The sequence below is a fragment of the Mytilinidion resinicola genome (assembly GCF_010093595.1).
Source record: "Mytilinidion resinicola strain CBS 304.34 unplaced genomic scaffold BDZ99scaffold_19, whole genome shotgun sequence".
Classification (NCBI taxonomy): domain Eukaryota; kingdom Fungi; phylum Ascomycota; class Dothideomycetes; order Mytilinidiales; family Mytilinidiaceae; genus Mytilinidion; species Mytilinidion resinicola.
This window is the reverse complement of record NW_022985455.1, coordinates 456326-473594: the sequence shown is the minus strand read 5'-3', so window position 1 is coordinate 473594 and position 17269 is coordinate 456326. Positions and strand designations below refer to the sequence as shown.

Sequence of the window (17269 nt, the reverse complement as noted above, 5' to 3'; positions counted from 1 at the left end):
ATCCACGAGTCACATATATAGATCGATACCATAGACCCATCGCAATGGCAGTTTTCCATCAAGCTATACCTTGTCCAAAGTTGTGGTGTCGACACGGTTTCTCATGCGTCCATCAGATTCCCTTCTCCCAACTACGAACATGGCATCCCAATCTGGAAAGGATGGCACCGGGAGGAAGAAAGTATTGATTGTAGGAGCTGGAGCTGCTGGTACATACTCATTACTTTCAATACTCTCGCTAACAGTGTATGGCTAATATTTACTTCTTACAGGAATGTCTTGCGCACATCATCTTGCCGAGCATCCCGACAAGTTTGACGTAACTATCATCGACGCTGAAAACTACTGCGGAGGGCAAGCCTTTTCTATCCCTCTAGACAAGGAAAGACATGGAGCTAGTTGGATGAACCAGGGTGTACAAGGTGGAAGCTTTATCTTCCACCACACTATGACTATGTTTGCTCGTCAGGGCCATCACGCGGATCCAGTGAAGTTGCAGGTAAGCTACAACATCCATTCTTCAAAAAACTCCCAACTCACTGCATAGGTCTCGTTTGGTAAAGACGATGCCTTCTGGTCAAATGTGTACCCGACTTCGCTGCTCGCTCGTCACCAAAAAGAGATCAAAAGATTCAAGACAATGCTGTCCATAATTCGCTGGTTTGAGGTATTCTTCGCTATGGTACCCATCAAATACCTGATGAAAATATTCCGCTTCTCGGACGAATTCTCGAACACGATTGTGCTGCCCATGGTTGCGCTCTTCCTTGGAACGGGCAACTACACGCCAGAGGTCCCGAGCATCATCCTAGAGCGGCTGTGTACGAGCCCCACGTATGGCATGTGGTATCCAGGGGATAAGTTGAGCGTCGCCAGCAACCTGCCTCCCATGGTCGTCTTTCCGAACTTCAGTGACTTCTATGAGGATTGGAGAAAAAGCCTGATTGTAAATGGCGTCAAGGTTCGTCTCTCAACCGAGCTCGCGCGGGTGATGAAAAGAGACAAAAACGGCGTTGTTGTCCGCATGATAAAGCGTACGCCGAAATCAGATGACCACAACCCGAATAGCTCCTGGGTTTCAGAGGACGCAGATAGCAATGCCGATTCGAGTGCGCAGGAGTTCGAGGAGCACTACGACGAAATAGTGCTCTGTGTCTTGTGAGTTCTTGAAATGATGTGCAAGAAGGTGTAAACTAAGCTGGCAGTTCACAGGGCCGATACTGCAGAACGCATTCTGGAATCCACCGCAAGCTTCCGAGAGAAGAAAGTTCTTGGTTCTGCCAAATTCGCAGACGACATCACCGTCACGCACTGGGACAGTGACTACATGAAGCGCCACTACGAGAACTTCTATAACGATGAGCAAGCGGTCTCCACACTCTCTGGCGTAGACCAAACAACGCGCGTCGAAATGGCCCGGGAGTCCTTCAAGCCTATGTACTACATCAAGCAGTACCCAGCCGACCTAACGAAGCTAGAAATGTGCTTCGACTGCACCAACTATCAAGCACAGTTTCCCCCGGAGGTACCATTCGAGCGCCACGTATTTCAGACCATCTTCCTCAATAAGCACCGCGATGGCCACCTGTGGTCAATCGACGAAATTGACGAGAGCAAAATCATCCGGAAGGACTGGTGGCACCAACTCTGCCACTCTTTCACCCATAACCTCTTCGTGGTGCCCTGGATGTGGCTTCTGCAGGGCCGACGCCATACACGGTTTGCGGCAGCGTGGACGTTGGTAAATGCGCATGAAGTAGCCGTTATCAGCGGTATCGCGGCAGCTGTAGATCTCGGAGCGACGTATCCGGCAGATCTGGAACGTGACAAGTTCGCTTTGTTGAGCTTTCGTCTCTACTATCTGCTTGCCTACGGGAAATGGTATAGGAGGAAGGCGACGAAGGAAGGTGTTGGCAAAGATTGGGCCAGTGGGGTTTATGGGAGTGTCTACCGTGGACCTGGTGTCGTCGACCAAGAGCGGTTGATATGGAGGGAGGAGAATAACATCAAAGATTAAGGGACAATCTGGGCCGTGTGCGCTTTCATGCCGTTGCTGGTAGTACTTCATAGTAGTTTCAAAAGTAGGACGTGTTGGAAGTTCATGAAATTGCAAATAACCGTGAAGTTACTTTCGGCAGCTGTAGATAGGTGTATGGAATGTTTTCAAAACACCTACACCGAGAATCCTAGCTCATCCCTCCGATCATCCGTCAACCTTCCCCACTCCAACAATAGCCGGAAGAAGTATATTTCCATGTCCTCTTTCCTCAGCACAGTATTCGCCCACTTCCGGCCATTCTCCGCGATGTCCTCTGCCTCTTTAGCTCTTGCTTCCCACTTGCCCACTCTCCCTCCGATGCTCCGACCGTCCACCCCCGCAAAATACGCCAGGGTGCTCCATAGCCCATGCAGGCGCAAATCAAGCGGGACGAAATGCCGCCACGCTGTCAAACGGCCCTCGTACCACTCCCTGAACAATGCCGTTTTGAACGGCACGCTCCCACTCTGGAGAAACGGGAGGAAGCGTCCTGAGAACCCTGCGCCGTCTGCATCGACGAGGAATCGGTAGTGCCAGTGGTGCTGGAAGTCCGAGCGAGGAGCGCTTCCCCCAAACTCATTCGTTTGGTCCGGACAATCGCGGCCACCGCAGCGGGCGATGCCGTCGACGAGGCGGATGGACGAATTGAGGATTGCGGCGACACTAGTAGGTTCAAGCATTATGTAGGTCGGCTTGTTCGTGCGTGGCTGAGGGAGGAGGACGAGCTGGGGAGTGGTAGCATTGTTGGCGAGGTGCACTAGGCGCTGGCGTGCCATTCCCTTCCAGACGCCACTGCCGGCGGAAACACCCTCAGAAGTAGCACCACGCCAGAAAATGGTATTCTCTTTGTTGGAGAATGGAGGATCCGGAAATTCAGGGGAAGGGGCATATTTGACTTTGTCCATGTAATTCCAAGCTGAAGGGTAGAGGATGTCGTTGTAGCCGGCCGGCTTGCTCTGACTGAACATAGGCATGAGATCGTAGGAGCCTTTGAAGGCAGCGGGTGAGAGATTCAGCCCGTGCAGGTCAGCGAGGTCGGGTTGGTGGCAGACGGACGCTGACAAAGTCCAATTGGAGAGGAAGTAGCCTAATGAGTGCGGGGCTGCACACGTTGTACACAGGTCTTTGACATTCCATAATCTTTCCTTTTGAGCTCTTGAAGAAGGCGGACAACCCACAGCTCCAAACCCATAGAATGTCCGCTGAAAAGAGCGCTGTTGGAAGCGCGATTCTGCAATAGGCTGCTCGGGAATCGGGGCCCACCCAGAAGATCTCTCATTGCTGAACCCAACTACACCTGGCGTCTTTGATTGAGCAGCTCTCGATGATGTTACTTTCAGCGCTTCAAGGACTTCGAAAGGTACTGTTACCCGTGCTTCGTCATTTAGGTTGAATGCAAGGTCCATATCCGGAAGCCACTCTGCAAATTTCTCCATAATATGAGTGACGCCGTCGACCATCCACCTGTGCGTTCCTGGCATATTGGCACTAATCTCAAGCGATCCTGCTCTGACGTGAACGCCACCAGCATCACTCCAAGGATTTGCTATAATCTCCCAGGTTCTTTGACGTATTTCAGCGGGTGACAGGGACCAATAAGGTAAGAGATCATTATAAATGTTATCGTAGTCGTCAATAACTAAGGAGGACCGAGAGGTGGCATAATTATACCAGATATCGAATTGCGGGGGCGGATTCCGGTGATATCGTTGGCGGTAGACCGCTACGGCATCCGACAGCGATTTTGAGGAAGACGCCTGCTTTTTCCACAGGTCGTGCTGAGAACGCGCCCTCCCAATTAGAGTATCAATCGGATGAGAGCTTGGTTGGCTGAGATAGGGATTTCCGAACAACAGCCGGAAAATGAGGAGGCCTGCAATCGAAAAGAGAAACCAACCAGGCACACCCGACATATTCTTCATCGAGGACCGCGAGCGGTTCTCAGCAGACATCTCAATAACCGCGTAGAGAATATCAGCGACGAATATTGTAATCACGAAGACGAAGTTCAACTTGTCAGAGAAGCCCAGATTTTGAATGTGCTGGCTCCAGTCCGATGTCAATGCAGTCATCCCTGTTAATGTGAAAACAACCAGAAAGGAGAATGATACCGGTCGTGAACGGGAAGCCTATAGCGTTAGCAGTGTACTATCTACGATGCCGTCTGTGTACAGTTCCTTGCCAGTGTCATGGTGTCTCAACACGCTTTCAAACACAGGAGGGAGACGAAAGCCCATCATGTCAAGGTTTAATTAACTCATCAGGCCACCTCGAACGGTGGTGCCTGTAAGCTTATTCGTACCGGTGGCAGTTTGAACAGGATGACACCTGAAGAGTATCGAAAAAGACCACAAGCAGTGGCAGAAGAATGCACAGAAGCTAATGACCGGGGTATGATGATTTGAGAATCACTTACTACGGAAACAGCAAATAACACCGTAATACAAACGGCTAGGGTAAGGTTGAACAGACTCCAGAGATAGGTTCTATCTGGGGTGAGAATCCAGTGGCGATCGTCGGGGCTTACAAAGAAGACTAAAGCCCCAATAATGGTCCACACGACAGCAGACAGCTACAGTTTAGGTGTCAGTCAATGATTACGAGCTGTCATCTGGACAATCTCACAAGGAAGGCCCAGCCTATGATCCGAGGCGCATTGACATTAGACTGCGGAGAATCTGAACCCAGATCAAGGATATGGAACACTAGTACAAATATCAAGGCGTCCAGGAACAATCCAAGAAGCTGGATCGCGGGCACTAGAGTGAATGTTGGTAACGTTGTAGCGCATATGTAAGTCGAGGATGGCGGTGCAGTTGCCGACAACTCGAGCGAGCTACACAAGCCTAGAAGCAGAGTAGACAAGACCAGCATGTACCGATGTCTAGAGAGGCGAGCAAACACTTGCTTGAATGGGCTCCCATTTTGCTCTTCATCGGGCTTCCATTCCTGACGATGCCGACGGATAATAGCGAAATCGTACACGGCTAGAAGAAATGGTAGAAATGGCTTCAGAGGATTAGCAGAGTAGCCATAAAGCCCTACATATTAGAGGCATACTTGGTAGCTCCCACGAGTGCATTGGACTCCTTTGGCGACCTGATGCAGCACTTCTACACGGGCGCAGAGAGCGCCAACAAGAATGAGAAAGACAAGACGCAGCCGTCTCAAGCTGGACAGCGGCGATTGCTTGCTCCCATTCTCTTCACCGTGTACTGATCTATTGCCCGATATGCGCCGATCACTCGCGTCTTCCAGGGGTATGGGCCCATAGCGGTGTCGGTGCGATTTGGTATCCTTTAAGGCGCGCGTTCGGTCCAACCCAATTATACAAGCTCCACAGACGGCGAGTACTACGATTGACGAGTGTATTGGACGGTCGATGGCGAACGAGGTACGGACAAGGCCGGGGAGGAATACCAGGCCGGCAACAAGGCCGCTGGAGGTGGTCAGTTCACGGTGGACAGCTTTTGGTGGGCAGGACGTGATACGCACATGGATGAGATCAGCTTCTGCGCGTCCATTGTCGCTGTAGGAAGGCCACGGGCCCACCTCAGGCGGTGGCGAGAGAATACGGCGGTCGTGGCATGGAGGAATTGATGTTATGACGAAGTCGTGGTAGAAGTGGTCAAGCGGCAAGGTGAACCCTCAAGTCGCCAAATCGTAGGGCTGTATGATCCCATCCCTGCCACATCAATCTGTGCCGCTCACTGCCGGAGTTAGTAATGACGACTGCGAAGAAAGTATGCTGGTAATCGCTTCTAGGTATCGGCAGTGGGCGTTGTCTGGCGAGTTTAAAAGTCGTTCACTATGGTTTGCCTACCCCTCGGTCAGATTCTCGATCGGACTTAAATCAGTGACACTCCAATATACTTCGTACACAGTCTTGTATCCTAGTACTATACATCATGTCTGCCAAAGCCGGATCTATCGAAGCTACGTTGGCCGCAAAGCTCGCAGAGCCCCCCGCCCAAGTACTCGATGACTCTCACTACCAGCCAAAGGCCCAATCCTACTGGGGCTATGAAGGGGCAAGCTGGCAGGAACACCCACCCACCATAGCTTCTGGCAGCGCTAAAGCCTCATCCATATGCCTGATCACTTGGAACATTGACATCCTGACTGGCGGAGCGGAGGCACGCATGGCAGCGGCCCTAGAGCATCTCGAGAGCCTCGTTTCCAGTGTGCCGGCGTCCCATCCGATCGTCATATTCCTCCAAGAGATGGGCCAGTCCGATATGGCGCAAATACGAGCTAGCAGCTGGATCCAGAAACGCTTCTTCCTTACTGACATCGACGAAAGGAGCTGGAATGGTCCTATGTATGGCACAACGACCTTCGTGGATAGGAAACTGCGGGTCTCGCGGCTATTCCGGGTGCCTTGGGTAACCAAATTCGAGCGTGATGGGCTGTTCGTAGACATTTCCCTGCACGATGAATCGAGTGGAGACGCGAGGGTATTGCGACTGTGTAACACGCACCTAGAGTCCCTCGTAGCAGAGCCTCCGGTCCGGCCCTTACAGCTTGCCTCTGCCGCCAGATACTTGCACGAACCACACGTGCACGCAGCACTACTCGCGGGGGATCTCAATGCTATTCAGCCTTTTGACCGGACACTCCATTCAGAGAATGAGCTAAAGGATGCCTACTTAGAACTTGGAGGAGTGGAGGACTCCGAAGAGGGCTACACATGGGGCCAACAAGTACCGCAGTGGATGAAGGATAAATTTGGGTGCAGCAGGATGGATAAGGTCCTCTACTGTGGTTTGGTGAAGGTAACGGCACTACACAGAATAGGAGTGGGAATCAAGGTTGCCGATGACAAGAGGCAGGACATGCGAGACATGGGATGTGAAGAATGGGTAACTGATCATTACGGCCTGCTGGCAACGGCTGAACTAGATGTCCCTTTCTACGCTCGAATCTAGAGCTTTGATTGAGCACTCAAGAATCGATGGCGAACTATCATACTCGCTGGGTGATTAGGTGAGGACGTATGGCCCCCTGGACGCCAGAATAGGGCTTCGCGATGTACAAACTTCCAGCTCAATTCACCGGGTCCAGCTCTTGGCATCTTTCCGATGGCCCAGAGGACCTTCGCTAGGGGACCGAATAAGTCAAACAATCGTTGCTATTCTTTTCTTCCCACCCGCCATAGCTACCTAACCCCTCAAACTGCGGTGAAAACGCCTTGCACTTCACTCTCAAATTCACCCTCTGATGCACATAAAATGGCCTCATCCCTCAATTCTCCTTCTTCCCTCAACCTCGCACAGCCCACCACAGTCCTCATCCAAAGCCTACACAATTCCAACCCATTCACCACAACCATCCAACACCCTACCATGAATCACGCCGCCCAAACCGGTCCTCTGACCCAGCTCGTCCCCCTCAGCACCCCTCCCGACATCTCCTACGAGCTCTACCACACCAAGCCGCTGATCCGCTGCGCGCTCTTTGCGGCCCATCACCGCGCCGACCCCATCCTACCCCTCGCCGCCCTACGCTTCCTCTTCTTCCTGGCCCTAGACCCGAGATCAGGCTTCCACCCCGACGCTTTCAACACCCGGTTCACGCGCGCGGCGCTCCTCGTGTACGTCATCCCTGCGCGCCCGCTGCGGCGGATCGAGAACCAATTCCTGGCGGCGGTTAGAGAGGCGGAGGCGGGAGACGGGTTTGCAGCGCGGGAGGCGTATATCAGGACGTGGAAGGCAGATGGGGGTAGGGTTTACCATGAGCAGCGGGGGGATGAAGAGGAGGTCGAGGAGTGTTTGGAGGACGTGGCTGAGGTGTTGGAGAGGGCCGAGGCAGGGGACGATTTGGAGGGTGGGGGGATCGGTGAGCTTGGGGAGGCCGGAGATGAGGAGAGGTGAGTTTGTCCTTTGCTGCACGTTTTGATGGGCGGGCATAACGTTGTGGTGGTAGAGATGTGAGCATGGAGGGCGAAGAAGAGGTGAGAATCATGGAGGAAGAAGATTTGGAGCGGGAGATGGACGCGTTTGCGCCGTACTGGTTCTTCGATCTGGTGATGAGGGAGATTCGGGCTGATATTCGGAGTGGAAATGTGAGGCGGTTGAGGGACTTTGTGGTGGCTTATGAGGGTATGAGTGTGGACAGAGAAGAGATGGAAGAGGCCGATGCTGTGATCGAGTGGTAACTGACCGCGTTCCACGGACGAAATCAAGACGAAAATGGAGCATGAGAGATAGGCCGTGGAAATCAGGCCAGAACTGTGTGTCATATTCAACTCTACGGAAAAACAGGAGGCAAGCGCCGGGTATATGTGTCGCTCTCGACAATGCCTGAGGTCCCCCGTGGAAATAACTACTTGATCTTGTCTGCACGCTTTCTTGCAATCCTGATTTTGCCGTCGACTCTGCATGTGTAGTTAGCACCACTGGAGACAAGTTTGAGTAGATGAGCAGCTGGAACATGACATACCTGTCAACATCCTCCTCGAACAGTCCAAGCATCTGGTTCTGCAGTACAACCTCTTCATTGATTTGCACCCCCATCTCTCGCATCCTCCTTACGACCCGCGATAAGTCCTGAACGTCTTCGTCCTGTTCTGCCATGATCTGTTTCTGGAGCTGCAGAACGCCATCATTGTCGAGCTCTCGTGTCCTCTCGGTCTCCTTCGCTGGCACACCTAATACCCTCCTTCCACCGCCCGCTGCTCCCTTGAACAAGCTACTCTTTTGCTCTGATGTCGCGCTGGCTGAAGATGTTGGCCCTTGCGTACTAGAAGCGACAGACTTCACAGCCATGGCATTAAGCACACCCTCCAGTCCATCCTTCTCCTTCCTCGCCGTTCCAATCAGATCCCGCCGCCTCCTCACTTCCCCATCCCCTAGTTTTTCACCACCCCACTCACTTCCCCCTTTTCCACTCAATCTTTCTAGTGCCTGCTCAAGTGCTTGTATCAACGTGCCAGCCCTCACAAGGCTCCTCTTCGCGTTCGCCCCAGCCTCGTGCTGTGCATTAGCAGTATTTGCCTGTTCTCTCTTCGTGAGCCACAGCCTGGCCTCTTGTAGCCTACTCTTCAGTTCTGCGTGCGCATCCAACCAATCACTCCCGTCCTTGATCGCGTCTTTCCCTAGTCCTGACGCATTCGTGCTCACGCTCCCATTCCGCCCCGCTGACGCAGCGCCCAACTCCATGAACTTGCGCCACGCATCGCTCATGCGCCATCGTCCGTCTTCCGAGGTCTCTATAGCCCGCAGATATTTTTCCAGTCCTTTCCGCCGCTCCTCGACCATCTCAGGGCTGCCGTTCGTGCTGCCAAGTCCCAGTCTCCCTAGGCCGCCGCCTAGCCATGATTTTCCTGGTAGCGGTGCTGGAGGCGCAGTGCCGACTTGGGAGATAAGGAGGGAGTGAAGGGCGGCGAAGTCGGAGTAGCGTTTGTGAAGGATGGTAGTTCGGAGGGGTGCAGCGATGCGGATGGCGTATTTGGTGTAGGGCTTGGGTCCTTCGGAGGTGGAAGTGGTGGGGATAGAGATGTCAAGAGGCATCGTGAGGGGAGCGCCTGAGCGCGACAATGGCTGTCGATGGTGATATGCCTGTTTTATGGTTGTAGAAGCTTGGAGAGCGGAGAGCGGAGAGTGGAGAGTGGAGAGTGGAGAGTATGTTGGGCTTTTATGCCTATATAGTAGTGAAAGAGTCTCGTGGGCTGGGTACTCGAAGAGCGCTGTGGCAGTGCAACTCTGAATATCAGGCACAGTGTGGGTAGCAGGCAGGCGTAGCAGGTCAAATACTCCAAACAGGCAGATGTTTGTATTGGTGATTTCCCAGGTTCAAGGACCGGCGTCTGTTGCGAAGCTCGAGCTCCACTCAGCCACGTGCGTAACTTTATGTCGATCACAGGGTTCAACGACACGTCTTCCCTTGCAACTGAGAACCTCTTCAGCTTTCGCAATGCAACTTTGCATCATGGTCTGTGCTTCCGTTGCAGCGAAAAAGGTCCAGGTAGGCTATGCGAAGAATTTTGTTAGGTAGTAAGGTACAGTAAAGAAGTTGGGGAAATCAATATCTCTTTCCTTAAATCTGTGTTTCTCGTTTCCTACCTTTCCCATCACTATATGATGAGTGGAACTTACAATCCCCCATCGTTGAAATCCGTGCATTCGTTTACCGCTGCGTGAGGAGCTTCATAGTATTTTCAGCATTCCTAATAAGAGAGAAATGCGGCACTTTGGACAACTAGTAAACTGGCGAGGCTATTCACACAGCGTCAAGACATAGCCGTTGCTTCCATTGATGTCCTTTATACAGATCTTTGACCGTGTGTACGACGTCGGGCGATTTCCAAATAGATTGAAGACTGATGCATTCACCTTCGACATTCGTCACCCCGGTCTGCTGCTTGGGGTTTGTCCTACGACAATCGACCTAAGCGGGCTCCTCATGGAATCGATACCAAAAATGATATATAGTATGTAGAGACTACTCGCCGGGTACGACCTGCATCTATGTTGGGAGAATTTCTCTTTGCTATTTTCTCGGCTACAAACTGCGTTTCATTCACTCATGAATCTTATCTTAACAGCTGCATTCAGCCTGTGCTCCGTCGATTGTTCATTGAATGCTCTCATGCCTTCGGTCTTCCAAGGTTGCAATTACAGTGAAACGCTAAGCTTTCTATCGTGCTTTGTTCTCTTCCACACACCACCTTATCTCATTTACTGTCGCAAACTCACCTCTGTAACCGAAACACTTCACCAAGCTCTCTGGGCTCGGACTGCTCCACTAAGTCTTGGTGATCTATGGGCTTTTTCGAAGGACGCCCGACGGCTTCGAATCTCTCTGAAGTCACTTCGGCCCGGCACGACGCGAGTAGACAACTCCTCCCGGCTTGCCCCGAAACTTTACATTGCTGAAATCTTGCAGTTCTTGACTGCAAGGACTTTTCTATAACAGCTCTACAAGGCACAGGTCTGCTGCTATAACCCAAGATGTCTACGGCAGACTCGCAATTCGACAGCTTCTTCAAGCTCTTGGTGCTTGCTGAAGGCAATGATAACGACAACGCCGACAAGCTACCGATCGGTGACAGAGTTCATGCTATCGTAGAGCTCAAGTGTGTACTCCTCTTCTAAACTCTCCTGCGTTTGAAGTCTAAGCTAATAAGATGAATAGAGTCGATTCCTTTTCCAGAGACCCAAAGCCCTCCGAGAATTCACTTCCAGAGAATTTCTTTGAAGATGATGACCGCATAACTTGTCATAAACGTCCAGCGGAGCTGTGCTCCATTTTGTCGGAGCTGCGGATATTGCTTCAAGGAATGCCAATTGATTGACTGGGGAAGCCACAAACACCTGTGCAAGAAGTATGCAAAGCAGAGGCCGCGCCCATCACCTCAGCATAGGCGAGCAATACTTCTCCCAGGGCCACAGGAAAACAAGCGCCCATGTATGGTATAGGTTCTCTATGAGAAATTATCTTCTTTCTCTGGACACGCCCGAGAATTCGCATTGGTGTCATCCATGCTTGGGAACTGATGATCCAATACCGATCTTTCGCTCTCTACAGCTAGTTGGCCAACCTCAACGAAGACTGCGCAACACTATCGATCTAGCGTTTCGGGATGAGCTAGACGGGCTTGAGTTCGATGAACCCAACTGCACCCTCGCCCAAGCTGCGGCCCTCGTAGGAACCATGCCTTTCAAATGGAGCGGTCCAATAGTGGTGTCTGCGAAAGCGAGGTGGCGACAGCGCTCCCGTCTACTACGACGACGTCAAGCTGACCGATTACCGCCATGCTCTGAACTGTTTGTCACCCTTCGACGACAACGAGATCTTCTGCGTCAAGATCAGATGCGAAGGCGAACAACATCGCTACAACGCGAGTCGTTTTGTTAGAGTTGGAGTTTTCAGACATGGCCCCGCAGTTTTGGACGGCGAACTCTCTCCAACCTCCAACCTTGTCAACCTCCCTGTCCTGGTCTGGAAAGAGAGGGAAAGAGAGAAGACACAGCAAGGGGAAGGTTTCAGTCTTGTCAATGAATCAGCATCCCCCCTCTTCATGAACACAGATCCTAGGAGCGATAGCTGGGGCCTTGTGCCTAGCCACTGGCAGCACGGTGTTGGCAATGCTCTCGTCTTCCGAGAGGACGAGAAAGACCTTGCAACCGAGCACGCAGTGCTATTAAGCCGGTTCTGCCAAGAGAAGCTGAAGCCAATGTTCGAAAACGCCACGGAGGCGGACGAGACGAGGCAAGAAAGCAGGGTATAGAGACCACAGGCTTCACCAAGCAAGAGGTCCTCGACTATATTACAGAAGAGAATATGGAGGTCTTCAGACAGGAGATGTGCATACAGCAGGCTAGGGACGCAGGTCCGGCAGAGCGATTCAACACTCTCAGCACCTGATCCACTCGGGAGCTTTAATTCTAGCGGATAAATGGGGCCCCCTGGGGTATGTTGAGTGGTTCGAAGTGGACGAGCCTTCACACATCCAAAGCCTGAAGACCTATTCGTCACTGAAGATCGATTTTTTTTTTCCAACTCAGCTTCCAGGCTATATCTACACGGGCCATGCATGTCACCATACCATGCGTGGTCGTGCGAAACCAAATCATACTTTGCTTGACCTTTGCTCTTGCTTATGAACAAGGCCGATGCCAGTGATATATTCAAGGTCTGAATGATTTGTGACACGAGCTTTCTTCGCTTTGCTTAGTGCCTTGACCTATTCTTGTACTCACTCTCTATACTTCAATATCGCAAGACTCACTCCTAGAGTATATCACGTGACATCCTAGTCATTCCTCATAGATCACCAAACACTCGAATAACAGAGCTGCCATTATTGCAATCAGCAAAACCCGATTCATTCGATACGATACACAAAGCCCACAACAACTCAGCCACCTCCCAACCCTCCCAACATACCCCACGTGCCCGTCCCTGTCCAGCTCTAGCCCCAGACAGCAACGACCCTTAGTGACAGTGCGGAATGGTACGCATACAATCACAACATATAGAAAACGTAAAACGCAAAAACGCCCGGTGCTTTAATGTAGAGGAGGAGTAGTAGTAGTAGTAGTAGTGTAGTGAGAGTAAGAAAAACCACATTTAGCCCAGCCAATCTGTGAATTCCCAAATCACAGCGGACGAGGAGTACAGCGGGGGGAGAATAACAAGAACTTGAATTTGAAACCGCCCGTCCATCCATTCATTCACCATCCATTCTAGAGTATCCTATTCGTGAATTCGCGTGCGTTTATAAAGGGCCGAGAATCGAGCCGTAGACGGCACGACTCAGCCTATTTCCTTACTGTCGGTCATCCTTCTTTCCTTACTTTAAGCAACAGGACCATCCATCGTCCATCCGCCTTTTACCATCAGGCCATGCAAAGAACTAAGGCGCGGAATAGGCCCGAAATTCGCCGGGGCAGAATGAGTTCTACCCGCGCCCACTATTTTCCCTTAGCCAAAGGGTCCACACCTTCTGTCCCCAGCTTACTAGGGTCGTTCCGCCGCATGATGCCCTCGACGGGGCCTAGCAGGCGCTGGAAACCGTCCTTGCCGAGCGTCGCCACCTTGACTTCGGTGTTGCTGACGACGGAGGCGGCGCGGGGTGCGTCGTTGAGGAGGGCAAGCTCGCCAAAGTAGTCGCCTTTCTTGTAGCTATTGACGGCCTTGTCGATGCCGCGCTTATAGACTTCGGCGGAACCGCTCTCGAGGATGAAGAAAGATTCGCCCACGTCGCCTTCTTTGATGATGGTCGTGCCGGCGGGGAATTTGCGAGTCTCGAGCGCGTCGGCAATCTTGGACCGCTCGTACGGCGTTAGCGACGATAGTAGCGGGACTTCTTCGAGGAAGCCCTCGTACATCCGACGTCGCTGGAATGCGCTGTCCATGAGGATGCGGCGGAAAGTTACTCGGTCAAGCGCCCATAGGGTCGAGGGCTCGGTTGAGGCAACGGTGGCTGCGCGGGGAGCATTGTACATCAAAGCCAGCTCGCCAAAGGACCCGCCCGGTCCGACGCTGCCGACTTTGTTGCCCAGGCCATCGGGGCCTGGTTCTAGCTTGCCGCTCTTGTTGACGAATATGTCAAAATGGCCATCCTCGACGACGTAAAAGTAGTCGCCGACGTCACCCTGCTGGATGACCTTTATGCCCTTTGTGGGTATTGGCTTCTCTTGTAGGGCACCTAGCACCTGTGCGGATTGCTCGTCGTCGAGGTGGGAGAAGAGGAAGTTGCCTGACACGGCCTGCTTGAGGCGTGTCTGCTGGTCGTCCGTCTTTTGGTGGTACGGGGGGGTCCAGTTGTCGTTGAGGGAGGAGGTGGGGTTGAGCGACTCGGCGGACACGGACGTCCTCCGGTTCATGTTGTAGTTGCTGGGGAAGCTCTGGGGGTCCATCGGGAGCGACGAGGGGGGCTGCGACTTGGAGGCCGCAGCGCGGCTGTTGGCTTGCGACTGGAAGCCGCCGAAGTTGCCAAAGGGCGACTCGCCGCTGGAGGGAGCGGCGTCGGTGGAGCGCGGGAAGGACTGGGCGGTGGGCGAGGCGACGGTGTCGTTCTCCTCCTCCTCCTCGAGGCGGTGCATGCCAGCGGTAGAGAGGCCGCCGCTGGGCGAGGAGCCGAAGGGATTGCTGCCGGGGAATGTGCTCTCGGCCATGCCACCGCCTTGCGTGGAATGGTGCTGGGACAGCAGGAACTCGGCGCGCTGGGACTCGAGGCGGCGCTGGAAGAAGTTGGCGCAGAACTGCAGGACGTCTTGGGGGCTGTGCTTCAGGATCTCGCGGTTGAGGGCGGAGATTTCATTGGAGTAGTCGGGTGGCAGCGACATGGAGGTGTGGTGAGAGGGGAGGGGTTGTGGTGGACCCGCACTCCTTTGACGTTGGTTCGCGAGAGAGGCCAAAAGCGCAGGGATGACGCTGCTGCCGTGTGACGGCCGGCAGAGGACGCAATGGCGGATGCGGAGCGCGTAGTGATGGACAGAGCAGCAGGGCAGGGCGAGGAGGCAGCAGGCGAAGAATTGAGGCCGGCGGTGGTGAGAATACAGCGAGGGATCGGGGAAGGGTTGGGATGGCACGCAATGGCGGCGAGCTGGACGTCGTGGAGGCGCGCGGGCAGGCAGATGGGGGCTTCCTGGTGCAGCTGCGGGGCTCTTTCTAGAACATTAGAAGGCAGAAGAAGCAACCATTCGGTGGGCCGTGGGAGTCACACAGCAAGGCACAGGGCCCGACGCCGGCGATTAGAGGCACACACATGCCACGGAGCGCAGTCCACTGGGTCTGAGACGGCGGCGCGCGGGGAGCGCTGGGAGCGCTCTCCACCAGCGCGATGGCCTCGCCGTGCAGCTCTCCCCGCCGCATCGCCCCCAGCTGGAGCCGCCCTTCTAGCGCCCGCCCCACGGACAGCCGCCTGGCCTCCGCGCGATGAGCTTGTCCGTGGTGTATCAAACTGCAGAGCCGCGCCTCACGCCCGCCGTGCCGCCGACAAAGACGGCCGCCCTCCAAGAATGCGACAAAGCGGTGCTGATCGGTGACGCGGTGGGCGGTGGGCGGTGGGCGGTGGCCTCTGCGGGGCTGTCTCCGCCATGCCTTTGGCAGCCAAACCTAACTTCAGCGCCAGAGACAGCCGTGCGGTGAGCGGTGAAAGAACCACGACGCCGACCGAGTCAAGCTGTCTATCACAGCCACCGGCAAGCGACGCAGGCCCGCGATGCCGAGAGTGTTGAGTGCTGAAACAGCGGGTGGGCACCTTCTGCGCTGCCCCTGCGTCAGGCTTGGTAGGCCCCAAGACAGGTTTCGGGGAGACGTGACTGGACTGTTTCAACACCACATCTATCGCCGGCTCCTTCTCAGACATCGCTCTCCCACCCAGACCTTCACCTCGATAATATACTCGTCGATCCAGAGACGAAGCGAATAATTTGCATTATCGACTGGCAGTCGGCCTCAGTGTCTGAGCTATTCTTCCAACACAATATCCCACGTTTACTTCTTCCAGTCGGATCTAGCACCACTAGTAACCGATTGAATGCCGCAACAGAAGGATCCAATGCAACAAACGATATAGACAACACTGCAAACCTGCTCAGCCATTACCAAAACCTTACCAAGCTTACAAATGAGCAGCGGTGGGCCGCAATGACCTTGCACAATCGCTCTCTTTTGATCAACCCCGTTTCTTTGCTTTGTGGCGCCTGGAGCAGGAACAACGTGTTTTCTTTCCGTCACGCCTTGGTACACATAGCTGCTCAATGGGAAGAAATTGCACCAGCGGCCGTACCTTGTCCTATACAGTTTACGGAGAAGGAACTAGAGCTCCACAACAGTGAGATGGAGCTTGTAGAGGGTCTCAGAGAAGTCCTGCACCAGCTTCAGAACGATAACCTGATCCCACTGGATGGCATGGTCCTTCGAGAAAATTATGAGCAGGCTTCACGCATCAACAATACCGTCAAGGAGATGTTTGTAAACATGGCTGAGTCCGACTCACACAGTCTCGTATTCACGAATATGGCCCTATCAAGACCGAGATTTGTAATTGCCTTGTTTCAGTCGTCATGGTGCTAATGGCTGTCATCTTTTCGTGGTCTTACTCATCTGGTGCTAGGTAGGATAGACCGCAAACCCAAGATCACGTGACCCATGCTGATAAGATGCGGCTCAGGATGCGCTCACCCAGCACAGCCACAACTCAGGCTGGAGCATGAGCAGCTCAGTTCCCTGAATGGGAAAGGCAATTGCTTGAGTGCACATTGGGATATCGTACTTGCTGTTTCTGTCGAGGTACTCGTTGGAAAGGTCAGTGTTTGGCGGCCGGGCGAGCGTGAACTGGGAGCGTGAACTGGGAGCGTGAACTGGCGGTCAGGACGGCCTTGTCTGCAGCAAGTTAGGCCATCGTCAACGGCGACGACGGCCGAGTCCCGTGCAGCAGCCGGCCGTGGTGTATCGGCAGCGGTGGAGTGAGTCCCTCGGCGGCCCTGCGGCCCTGTGGCCCTGTTGTGCTACGATTCCACGCCGCAGCATGGCAATGAGGCTGGAGAAACGAGGCGTGGAGGCACGTATCAGGCGGACGGCATGACGCAAGCACGTTTGCAGCTCGCGAGAGCGACAGCATGGCAGCACGTTTGCGCGTGCCATTGTGCGCCCGCCTGCGCCCAATTGCAGCCGGGCTCCCACCAGCACATGAATTAGATATGCATGAAATCTCCAACGGCGATATCCACCTCGTGGCGATGCGCGCCAGGCCTGTTTTGCTCTAGCGGCTGTATG

General features: G+C 53.6%; 7 protein-coding genes across 7 annotated transcripts; 4 read left to right on the top strand and 3 right to left on the bottom strand.

The window, feature by feature from the left end:
- Window positions 1-139: 139 nt before the first annotated feature.
- Window positions 140-2371, top strand: BDZ99DRAFT_511255 (FAD/NAD(P)-binding domain-containing protein; the record flags this gene model as incomplete). Its single annotated transcript, XM_033724531.1, has 4 exons — window positions 140-209; window positions 273-499; window positions 548-1158; window positions 1213-2371. 4 exons carry the CDS (start codon window positions 140-142, stop codon window positions 2015-2017), a joined length of 1713 nt encoding a protein of 570 aa, XP_033572166.1. The 3' UTR covers window positions 2018-2371.
- Window positions 2173-5562, bottom strand: BDZ99DRAFT_524914 (uncharacterized protein; the record flags this gene model as incomplete). Its single annotated transcript, XM_033725950.1, has 5 exons — window positions 2173-4167; window positions 4455-4610; window positions 4664-5047; window positions 5099-5477; window positions 5534-5562. 5 exons carry the CDS (start codon window positions 5560-5562, stop codon window positions 2173-2175), a joined length of 2943 nt encoding a protein of 980 aa, XP_033572165.1.
- A 14-nt stretch (window positions 5563-5576) lies between these two features.
- BDZ99DRAFT_115213 (uncharacterized protein) lies at window positions 5577-7087 on the top strand. The gene is made up of 2 exons (XM_033712464.1): window positions 5577-5709; window positions 5762-7087. Exon 2 carries the CDS (start codon window positions 5947-5949, stop codon window positions 6964-6966), a length of 1020 nt encoding a protein of 339 aa, XP_033572164.1. The 5' UTR covers window positions 5577-5709; window positions 5762-5946; the 3' UTR covers window positions 6967-7087.
- A 793-nt stretch (window positions 7088-7880) lies between these two features.
- Window positions 7881-9808, bottom strand: BDZ99DRAFT_424482 (Phox-like protein). Its single transcript, XM_033717058.1, has 2 exons — window positions 8480-9808; window positions 7881-8414 (listed from the first exon to the last, which is right to left on the bottom strand). The coding sequence occupies exons 1-2, from the start codon at window positions 9547-9549 to the stop codon at window positions 8363-8365; spliced, it is 1122 nt and encodes a 373-aa protein (XP_033572163.1). The 5' UTR covers window positions 9550-9808; the 3' UTR covers window positions 7881-8362.
- A 1181-nt stretch (window positions 9809-10989) lies between these two features.
- On the top strand, window positions 10990-12624 carry BDZ99DRAFT_502058 (uncharacterized protein; the record flags this gene model as incomplete). Its single annotated transcript, XM_033723865.1, has 4 exons — window positions 10990-11114; window positions 11423-11451; window positions 11613-11683; window positions 11721-12624. 4 exons carry the CDS (start codon window positions 10990-10992, stop codon window positions 12267-12269), a joined length of 774 nt encoding a protein of 257 aa, XP_033572162.1. The 3' UTR covers window positions 12270-12624.
- An 831-nt stretch (window positions 12625-13455) lies between these two features.
- On the bottom strand, window positions 13456-15998 carry BDZ99DRAFT_540816 (camp-binding domain-like protein; the record flags this gene model as incomplete). Its single annotated transcript, XM_033726722.1, has 3 exons — window positions 15469-15998; window positions 15253-15429; window positions 13456-15157 (listed from the first exon to the last, which is right to left on the bottom strand). The coding sequence occupies exons 1-3, from the start codon at window positions 15855-15857 to the stop codon at window positions 13456-13458; spliced, it is 2268 nt and encodes a 755-aa protein (XP_033572161.1). The 5' UTR covers window positions 15858-15998.
- BDZ99DRAFT_114992 (uncharacterized protein) lies at window positions 15998-16732 on the top strand. Its single transcript, XM_033712462.1, has one exon. The coding sequence runs from the start codon at window positions 16139-16141 to the stop codon at window positions 16565-16567; it is 429 nt and encodes a 142-aa protein (XP_033572160.1). The 5' UTR covers window positions 15998-16138; the 3' UTR covers window positions 16568-16732.
- Window positions 16733-17269: the final 537 nt, after the last annotated feature.